Below are 11,399 nucleotides of genomic sequence, written 5' to 3' on the forward strand. Positions count from 1 at the left end.
TTTTTATGATGCAAAGGGGAACAAAGGCAAGAGAATTGTACCTAAAATGAAGTCTCCTTACAACTTGTAGCCCACTGATAAGTCCCTGAGACATACAGGGTATAACACTCCTACAACTCCTTCAAGGATTCTCTTTAATGTTTGACCAATGCAGCTTTGCTTTGGTTAGTGTAATTTCAATCTGATAACTGCAAACCTCCAGGATATGATAACAATCATCTTTCAACATGTGGCCCACTAACCCATGTCTAAACGCTCTCATGAATAATGCTTTACTAAAACAATAAAGAATAACCTTCACTGGATAATAGCTGAACTCCCAAGGTCTTGGGGACCTTGCTTTCAGCATACACAAATTCCTTAAAGACTATGTTATTCCTAACCCTCACTACCTAAAAAGTATATAATCAGTTACTCCTCATGATCCCAGTGCAGCACTTTCTGCCCCATGGGTCCTATCCCTGCGCTATAATAAAAGCACATTTTTGTACAGAAGATGTCTCAAGAATTATTTCTTGACCATTCCCTCAGTAGCCCCACAACAATGAGACCAGTATAAAAGTCCAGGGGACAGCTGTCAGAATGCAGGGAGTTAAAGAGGAAGTCCTCTATAGGCAATCGAGCACGTAGTATTAAGGAGGAATAAATATTTCTTGCAAATAGAAGCATCCTAGAAAGATGGTATGGAGACAAATTATAGCAGTACCTTCTAAATTAGGATTTTGTACTTTCAGAGGCAATGAAAACCACTGAACATATTTTGGTGGTGCTAGTTACATAGCCAAAGTGCTTAGAAAGAGTAATCTGATGGCCATATTCAGGTTAGAAAGGGAGAGACGTGTTGTCCTGTATAGTAGGGTTTTGGTAAGGATTAGTGAAAGCAGGTAGAGGATTTGAGAAGAGCTGAGTGGATAAGATGCTTGTAATGTTATACTAGATCTGAAAGAAAAGCTGCATGGGGAGGAGAGAGATGATTTATGCTTTATGGTAGTCATGTGAAATTCTACAAGCACAAGACTGATATATAAACATTTAGGTGACAGTGTTTAGTAGACCATGGGAAATATGACTATACTGTTTAGGATAGAATCAGGGAATGAGTGATATACCTATTTTGATTCAGCTAGCATTTGTACTCTAATGAAAGTATTAAGCCCTTTCATATATGCTGCCTTTCCCACAGTGGTCAAGCTTTTGGGGAGGGTATAATTAGAATATAGAAGAAGCTGGTTAGGAGGAGACTAAGGCAAAATCTTAGACAATGTATCTAATGAACAGAGGACAAAAAAATGAGGGAGACAAGTGAGAATTAAGACTACCAGGAGAGGGGCGCCTGGGTGGCTCAGTGTGTTAAAGCCTCTGCATTCGGCTCAGGTCGTCAAACGCCACATCGGGCTCTCTGCTCAGTGCAAAGCCTGCTTCCTCCTCTCTCTCTACCTCTCTGCCTACTTGTGATCTCTCTCTCTGTGTTAAATAAATAGAATCTTAAAAAAAAAAAAAAGACTGCCAGGAGAATTTAGTGAACTAAGGATGTTATAATAAATCATTACAGCTAACAGTTATTGAATTCTTGCTATGTGTTCTAAGATCTTTACTAAGCTCTTTATTCATGGCAATTTTTGAGGCCAGACTATTATTACTTCAATTTAACAGACAAGTAAACTTGGACACAATAAGATTAAGTAAGTTATCTGAGGTCAGGGTGTAAGTGGGGCATAGGGGTGCAAGAGCACTTGACTCTGGGGGTCCTATTCAGACTATGTTTGGCCACTCACCACTGACAAAATCCAAAGGCAGAGGGATGAATGCTTGCTGAAACAAGAAAGAAATTTGTTTCAGTAAGGCCCACACTGGGAAGACAGCAGACTAGCGTCTCAAAGCCTGTCTCAAAAGTGCTGAAAAAGCTTCTAGGTTTATGTAAGGAAAATGTGGGACAAAGGTCAGTGGGTACCCGCAGGTGGTCAGTAAAGATCCAGTGGATCATCCTCCTAAGGTCATTCATGCAAGGTCATGCTGGTATCAGGGTAGTCCCTGTTGCTTAAAGGGGATGAATTTGGTTCCCATCAGGGGTTGCTTTGCCTGCAGGGTCTGTTGTCTAAATTCAGAGATAAGCTAGAAAGAATAATTTAATCAGTTAGAAAGCACAGCCGTGCTGGGGGTGGGGGGATTGGGGGGTGAAGAAAGTACAAACTGAGGTCAACATGGAGGGAGTTGAAATCCTCTCTCAAGGGTTACTGGTAAGGCAAGTGGTGAAGGCAAGTTTAAACCCAGTAGTATGGTTTGTGATTGTTCACTTTTAACCAATATTTTAGATCTGTCTCTCCAGAACAAGAAACATAGGAAGAAAATGAATGAACCAATTTAATCAAACTACATAGTACCCAAATCTGTATATATAGAAAGATTAACAGGATTGGATATTTATTTTAAATTCCAGTTCTTTGTTATCTTATAGAGAAAATTTCACTTGTCTTCAAGATCAACATTCACTGTGACAGAAAATATTTGGGATAAGATTACTTCATAGTTTGGAGCCTTAAAAAAATCAAATTAAAAAAATAAAACTCTCAAGTTGGCTTTTCTTTAATCACTTTATCATAAAGCAACACATAAGAATATTATAACTGAGAGTTACAGTTTATTTCAAATGACCAATGACATGATGTTTACTTACTTCAGATTTTTAGGCACTTTCTATTGTCAAGTTATTATTCCAACAACAATTAACAAGGAGTCTAACACTATGTATTAGGTGGCATTTACAACCCTGAGAGTTTAGAAGAGTAATAACAGTGAGAGATTAGACTGGATATATTGAATAAATCTTGAAATCAGAGAGACTGATATAGATGATTTCTGAAATTTCATCTCAGATATTAGATTTATATGTATAAAGCATATATTAAGTATATGTGATATTAGACTGATGTTGGACACAAGAGTGTTGTAAGAAGCAGATGCTAATTTCTTTTTTTTTTGTTTTTAAAGACTTTATTTATTTATTTGACAGAGAGAGATCACAAGTAGGCAGAGAGGCAGGCAGAGAGAGAGGGGGAAGCAGGCTCCCTGCTGAGCAGAGAGCCCAACGTGGGGCTCGATCCCAGGACCCTGTGATCATGACCTGAGCCGAAAGCAGAGGCTTTAACCCACTGAGTCACCCAGATGCCCCGCAGATGCTAATTTCAATAAAAAATAATATTAATATGCAAAGGAATTCACTGGCAATAATTTGAGACTAGAAGGTTAGGGGCAATGGATACTTTAAAGCATATACAATAAAGATAATGAGATAGAAATCATGAAGGGAAACCAAACAGGGGGGATTGACTCGGAGGCATAATATATAAAATAATTAGAAGTTCAAGAAACACAAAAAGAAACTAATTTTATTTAAATGGGAGGGAGGAGGTAAGAAGTTGGGGAGAAAGGTATTTTAAAGTTCTTATCTTAATTGGTGTTGGGGAAAGGCAGGAAGGAAATAGAACATATTGGTAGGGAAAATATTTGGCATTGTATTTTATTTATTTTTTATTTAAAAATTATTATTATTATTATTATTATTATTATTATTATTGGTTGGGGGGAAGGAGGGGCAGAGGGGCAGGGAGAGAGAGAGAGAGTCCCAAGCAGGCCTCATGCCCCCTATGGAATCTGACATGGGGCTCTATCTCACAATCCTGAGATCATTAGCCAAGCTGAAATCAAGTTGGTAGCCTAACTGTCTGAGCCACCCAGATGCCCCATTGGCATCTTATTTTAAAATAGGAATAGATAAATGGGGCACCTGGCTGGCTCAGTCGATTGGGAGTCTGCCTTCAGCTCAGGTCTTGATCCCAGGGTCCTTGGATCAAGTCTCACATTGAGCTCCTTCCTCAGTGGGAAGCCTGCTTCTCCTTCTCCCACTCCCCCTGCTTGTGCTCCCTCTGTCACTCTCTCTGTCAACTAAATACATAAATAAATCTTTAAGAAAAAATAAAATAAGAATAGAGAAATGTATCACTAGAAAAGGGACAATAGACATGAAAAAAAAAAGGAAAGTATAGTAGGACTTTCATGTTAATAAGGGAATGATGAAATGGATATGATTTTAACCAAACCAGCAAAAATTAAGTATGAAAAAGTTGTATCTTTCTGCTGGTGACATTATGATAAATCTAGAGAACCCAAGCTATTTCAGTAAAAAACTATTCACCCAATAACAGAAGGTATTTAGGTGACTACACATAACATATCAAAAAAAATAACTTTTTCCCATTCTAGCAAAAAGAACCTAGAAATGGAAGTGAGAAAAGATATTTCATTTATAATGCCAAGGAAAAAAGCTATAAAATACATAAGAATAATTTTAACAAAGAGAGCATAGAACATATGTAAAGAAAATGGCAAAATCGTATTGAAGGAGATGAAACAAGGTTTGAACAAATGGATGGGGATTCCTCAGTGGTTCAGTCGGTTAAGCATCTACCTTCAGCTCAGGTCATGATCCCAGAGTCCTGGGGTCAAGTCCTGTGCTGGGCTTCCTGCTCAGAGGGAGTCTGCTTCTCCTTTTCCCTCTGCTCCTCCCCTCCTGCTCATGCTTTCTCTCTCTCTCTCTCAAATAAATAAAATCTTAAAACAAAAAGAACAAATGGGTGGATGTACTATGTTCTTGAATGGAAAGACACTATCATAACCATGCTACTTCATTCAAAGTTAATATACAAACTTATTACAACTCAAATCAGAAGTTCCATGGAATTTTGGGGGCATTGGAGAAAATGAATTTAAAATTTATATGCTACAATATATGCTTATGAATAGCCAAGGAAGTATGAAAAATAAGGACAATGAAGGAGGGACATGCTTAATCAGACATAGTGATGTAGTATTACCTTGAATTTCTTTTTTTTTTCCTTTTTAAAGATTTTATTTATTTATTTGTCAGAGAAAGAGCACAAGCAGGGGGAGCAGCAGGCTGAGAGAGAAGCAGGTTCCTCATTGAGCAAGGAGCCTGATGTGGGACTCCATCCCAGAACCCTGGGATCATGAGCTGAACCAAAGGCAAATGCTTAACCAAATGCTGAACCACCCAGGTGTCCAGTTACCCTGATATTTCTACAGAACAAGACAAATGTATCAGTGAAATCAAAATAAAGAATTCAGAAACAAATCCCCAAATATCTGATAATTAAGTGTAATGCAAAAAATAGTAGTTAAATTGAAAGAGGAAAGAATGGGTCATTTAAAACACAATGTCATTACTATTTTATTCACTGGAAGAAATTAAAAGTGAACTTATATTTTAAAATATATATAAAAATAATAGAGCACAGTCCTAAATAGAAAACAAAACAAAGCATTGAAAGAAAATCCAAGGATGTACATGTATGATTCAGGAGCAAAGGAGATCTTAAAAGCAGTACGTTAAAAAAATAATAGCTGTATTTAATCATTTAACAATTAAAAACTTGGGTATAATGAAAAAATTAATAGAGAATTGATAAAGATAAAAGAGAAAACAGATGACAGAAAATGACAGATAGAAAAGATAAAACAAATGAGAAATGCTTAATATCTGTAATATAAAAAGAGCATTTATAAATTTGTAAAAAAAAAGCACAGTAGGAAATAGTAAAAGGCATAAATAGGTACTTCACAGAAGTGCAGATTCAGACTGCAATAATGTTCAAATTTATTGGTTGTGAGAGAAATGAAAACCAGAATAACAGCGAGCTATCACTTTACACCCACTATTCTGGCAACAATTAAAGAAAGTATTGACATTTATTCTTATAGAAATATGTGTTATTCCAGCTTTTTTGGAAAGCTGTTGGGCAACACTACTATTAAAAAATATGTGCACTTTGACCCAGTGATGTAACTTCTGGAAATCTGTGACACAGAAAGGAAAGCATTAATACACAAAGATGTATATATATGGGTAGTTGTTTGTAGCATTATCTGTAGGGGCCAATAAATTAGAAATAAGTTAAATGCTTATTAATAGGGAAATTGGTAAATAAATTACGGTCCATCCACACTGAATATTGGGTAGCCATTTAAAAGAATAAATTAGACACCTCTCCAGAGAGTTCTATGTGCCTTTCTGCACATTTCCATTCTGTAGCATATTTCAGTGTACGAATTAGAAAGTATGTCTATCTCCTGATGTAGTTCCTTAAATTCATAGGTGAATTTGTTTACATTTTCCCTATTTTATTATACACTAAAGACCAAGCTAAATTTGAGGCATATGATTAAATGATAACAAAGATCTAGGCATGGAAAAAGTTTTGGTGCTGGCTCTCTGTGATTTTTGTACTATGTAAACTCTATGTAACTGTGTACAATGGCTAAGCAATCTTTTGTTTTTGACATTTGTGTAACCCTTATAGCCAGGCTTCCCTTTTAATGTAAAAATCATGTATTTCTCCCTCTTATGCTCTGCAGGTATCTTTAGGATTGGCCTAGCACAAGAAGCTGATGGACGGAGGAAATCACTCTGTGGTGTCTGAATTTTTGTTGCTGGGACTCAGCAGTTCTTGGGAGATTCAGATTCTCCTTTTTTTGTTTTTTACTCTATTTTACATAGCAAGTATGCTAGGAAACCTTCTCATTGTGCTCACGATCATCTCAGACCAGCACTTACATTCCCCCATGTACTTTTTGCTGGCAAATCTTTCCATCATCGATACAGGTGTTTCCAGCATTGCAAGCCCAAAGATGATTTATGATCTTTTCAGAAAACATAAAGTCATCTCCTTGACAGGGTGCATTACTCAGATGTTCTTTATTCACACAGTTGGGGGTACGGAGATGGTGTTGCTTATAGTAATGGCCTATGACCGATACATTGCTATCTGTAAGCCCCTCCACTACCTGACCATTATGAGCCTAAGAATGTGCATTTCTCTTTTGGCTATTGCTTGGACCATTGGACTCATCCATTCTGTGGCCCAACTGGCTTTTGTTGTAAACTTGCCCTTTTGTGGTCCCAACAAAATGGACAGTTTTTATTGTGATTTTCCTCGGTTTATTAAACTTGCATGTATAGATACATATAGACTGGAATTTCTGGTCACTGCCAACAGTGGTTTCATCTCCATGGGCACTTTCTTCATCTTGATTGTGTCTTACATTTTCATCCTGGTCACAGTTCGCAAACACTCTTCAGGTGGTTCATCTAAGGCCCTCTCCACTCTCTCTGCTCACATCACTGTGGTGGTCTTTTTCTTTGGTCCCTGTATTATTGTCTATGTGTGGCCATTCCCTACATTACCCATAGATAAATTTTTAGCCATCTTTGATGCCCTTATCACTCCTTTTATGAATCCTATTATCTATACATTCAGAAATAAGGAGATGAAAATGGCAATGAGGAGACTATTTGGTAAGGTTCTAAGTTTCAGGAAGAGTTTTTTCATGACCAATCCAAGACATTAAGATTCATCTTGACTATTCTTGGAAATTAATCTCTTTAATTAAACTTTTCATAATTTTTTTTCATTTTATTTAGTAGTTTTAATATCCACTGCGAAAATTCTCCTCAAGGACTCTGTTCTGATCTGGTCAGTTTTTCATAAGGACCCTTACTCTGTGGATCCTGGAAGTACTGAAAAAGAATGAATTCAGCCTTTAAATGAAGTGTCTTTCTTGTTTATTATAAAAGAATATGCACTCTCACGTACTGGGTACATTTTCTATTAAATTATCCAGCAAAATGTTGGATACTCTTCTTTTTGGTAGTGATTCTCAAAGACGTATCTCTTCCAATCTATTTGTGTACTGATATTCATGCCCTCTGAGTTTCTCATGTTTATTATGCTTGGAGGAATACACAAATTGAAGACAGTTGCTTAGATAGCTTTCAGAATTTGAGGCTTCTAACTAGATTTGACTAGCTACACTCAGATTTAGTTAATACTAAGTTTTTTATTAACCCCCCCCCTTTTTTTTTAAAGTGGGCCCCATGCCCAGCATGGAGTCCAATGTGGGGCTTGAACTCACAACCCTGAGATTAAGACCCGAGCTGAGATCAAAAGTTGGACGCTTAACCAACTGAGTCTCCCAGGTGCCCTAATACTGAGCTTTTTAGATTTAGTTGGGATTGGAAGGTGAAATTTGGGATAAATCACAGAATGACAACTCAGGAAATTTTAATATTATTATTTAATCCAATGTTTTGAAACAGAAGATGTAAATTCCTACACCACTCAGTATGTATCATAATTATATTTTACCCCAACTATTTCTTAAATAATTTTTATATGGTAAACAAAAATATGTGAAAATTAAAAGATTACAAATGGATTGAATATTTTGGATCTAAGGATAGGTGGCACTGGTTTATAAATAAATAACTAAAACGCAAAACATTTCTATATTATATGAATCAGGTTTATAACTATATAAACAGCAAATACAAAGTATAAACATTACAAAAGAAAATTTTATTACAAAGCTGTCTACAAATGAAGAGGTATATTAATGAACTGTCTATAATGAAGACATGTATTAAACTTTCCATGTGATAAAATATATTCTATATAATTACTTAAAAAATAAATATATTGTTCAGAAGTGGTATAAATAACTATCCAAAGACTATTTCACTATTTTTTCTGTGTTGCCAAATAAATAGGAGCGGGTGTTGAGTGAAGCCATTATTATTAATGTGTGTGCTAGGTGACTTGTTATGAACAAACAGTGGGAAGGGGCAGAGAGAAAGAGAGAGAAGCAGACTCCTTACTGAAAAGGAATTCAGGGCTCATCCTACTGCAGTCTTTAATCCCGTTCTCCTATTTCATCCATTCCACCCCCACCACCTCTCTGATAACCATCAGTTTGTTCTGTATAGTTAAGAGTCTGTTTCCTGTTTTGTTTGTCTGTCTCTCTTTTAAACATTTTTGTCTATTTCTGTTGAGTTTACTGGCATAAATTTGTCCATAATATTCCTTGTTCTTCTAAAACTTGTAGGATCTGCAGTGATGTATCCCTTTTCATTCTTGATGTTGATAATTTTCTCTTTATTATTTTTTTTTCCTGATCAGTTTGGTGAGAAGTTTATCGGTTCTGTTGAACTTTTTGAACACAAGCTTTTGATTTTATTGATTTTCTCCTTGTTTTTCTCTTTTCTATTTTATTAATAATACTTTTCTTTATTATTTCTTTTTTTTAAAGATTTTATTTGATAAAGAGACAGCAAGAGAGGGAACACAGACAGTGGGAGAGGGAGAAACAGGCTTCCCACTGAGCAGGGAGCCCAATGCGGGGCTTGATTCTGGGACCCCAGGATCATGACCTGAGCTGAAGGCAGATGCATAATGTCTAAGCCATTCAGGCACCCCTTCTTCATTATTTTTGTTTACTGCTTACTCTGGGTTTATTATTTTTTTAAAGATTTTATTTATTTATTAGAGAGAGAGAGAGAGAGAGAGAGCAAGAACAGGGGAGGGGCAGAGGGAGAGGGAGAAACAGAATCCCCAGTGAGCGGGGAGCCCAATGTGGGGCTTGATCACAGAACCCACGATCATGACCTGAAATGAAGGCAGATGCTTAATTGACAGAGCCATCCAGGCACCCTGGTCATGGTTTTCTTATCTCACTAGTGATTGTTAGGATTGTTATTTCTTTTATCTGCTGTTCATTCTACTTATTGAAATTTTCACTTCAGGTATTTTTGTTTTTTATTTTTATTTTATTTTATTCTATATACAGAATTCTGTTGCATTTCTATGCACTACTAATGAAATATTAGAGAGGGAAATTAAGGAAAAATCCTATTTACAATCACATCAGAAAATAAAATGCCTAGGAATAAATTTAGCCAAAGAGGTGAAAAACCTGTATTCTGGAAACTATAAGACATTGATGAAAGAAATCAAAGATGACACAAAGAAATGGAAAGATACTCCTTGCTCATGGATTTGAAGAATTAATGTTGTTGAAATGGTCATACTACCTAAAACACTCTACAGATTTGGTGAAATCTCTATCAAAATATCAATGGTACTTTTCACAGAAATAGAACAAAAAACCTCAAGATTTTTATGAAATCACAAAATACCCAAATAACCAAAACAATATTGAGAAAAAGGAACAAAGCTGGAGGTGTGACAATCTCCAGATTTTAAGATATACTACAAAGCTGTAGTGATCAGAACTGTATGCTCCTGGCACAAAAATAGACAACAGACTTAAGAGCCCAGAAATAAGCCCACACATATATGGTCAAGTAATGTATGACAAAGGAGGTAAAAATATGCAATGGGGGAAAAGGCAGTCTCTTTAATAAATGGTGCTGGAAAAACTGGACAACTACATGCAAATTTGTGCAGCCATTGTGGAAAACAGTATGGAGGTTCCTCATGAAGTCATTCTTGTTGCAACATTTACATTTCTTTATCTCTGAACTATTTATCATCTTTCTTTTGAATTCTTGGTATTTGTCACTATTTTGGACAACTTTCATATGTTAGATAAATATAAACTTTGTCATTTAAGTAGCAAATATTTTCCCATTGCTTATGGTGGTTTTGGCACTTCAAAGGTTCTTATTTTTATATTGTAAAATTTGGCTATCTTTTCTTTCTGCTTTTGGATTTTGAGTTATAATTAGAAATGTTTTCTCAGGTTATAGAGAAATTCACTCATGTTTCTTCTAATACCTGTGTGTCTTCATTTAAAAATATTTAAACCTCTGCATCATTTGGAAGTTAACTTGGCATAGTGTAAGAAATGGGACTAACATAACCACTTCTACATGTAGTTCTCTAGTTTCCTCAAGTCTTTTGTTAAAATGTCCATATATTTTCCACTGATTTGAAAGGTCATCTTTAGTGAATACTAAATTTCCAATTGCAGTTGGGAATGTATCCATATTTTCTATTTGGTCCCATTAATCTGTCAATTCCTTTAGTTTTTATTTACAGAGGCTTTTAATATATTTTAATATCTCTTAGAGAGTCTTTCCTTCTCCTCCTCCCCATAATTTTCCCTTTCAAGATTACCTAACAATTCTTGTTTATTTTTGTCTTTCAAATGAAACTTATAATCAATTTATCTAGCTCATGAAAAAAGCTTGATGATATCTGTATTGAGATCACATTACATTTAGGGATTTACTGAGGGAAAGTTGACAATCTTGTGTTTTTCTTTTAATTCTTTTTTTAAATTATGCTTTTCTGTGGAAGCGTTTCCCACTTTAAAATTAAACTCTTAAATCTCATGGACTTTTTTGTCTCCTCCTATCCCCAACTATCTATTAAACATTTAGAGGAAGTGTAAAATTAAAATACTAGTGCTTCTAGAGCTGGTTGGAGGGAAAGATTTAATAAAAAATCCTTTGAAGTAAGTAGTCTCTCTTCTTCTTCCTCTTCTTCTTCTTCTTCTTCTTCTTCTTCTTCTTCTTCTTCTTCTTC

The 11,399-nt window shown here is 35.7% G+C and overlaps 1 protein-coding gene across 1 annotated transcript; it reads left to right on the forward strand.

The window, feature by feature from the left end:
- The first annotated feature begins 6,462 nt into the window (after positions 1 to 6,462).
- On the forward strand, positions 6,463 to 7,422 carry LOC116867427 (olfactory receptor 4F3/4F16/4F29-like). Its single transcript, XM_032857064.1, has one exon. It carries the CDS (start codon positions 6,463 to 6,465, stop codon positions 7,420 to 7,422), a length of 960 nt encoding a protein of 319 aa, XP_032712955.1.
- The last annotated feature ends 3,977 nt before the right edge of the window (positions 7,423 to 11,399 follow it).

This window comes from Lontra canadensis, unplaced genomic scaffold (assembly GCF_010015895.1).
Source record: "Lontra canadensis isolate GAN:19392208 unplaced genomic scaffold, GSC_riverotter_1.0 scaffold12, whole genome shotgun sequence".
NCBI lineage: Eukaryota > Metazoa > Chordata > Mammalia > Carnivora > Mustelidae > Lontra > Lontra canadensis.

Excerpts from the sequence above, each read along its gene's own strand:
- LOC116867427 (XM_032857064.1), top strand. The coding sequence starts at position 6,463 with ATGGACGGAGGAAATCACTCTGTGGTGTCTGAATTTTTGTTGCTGGGA.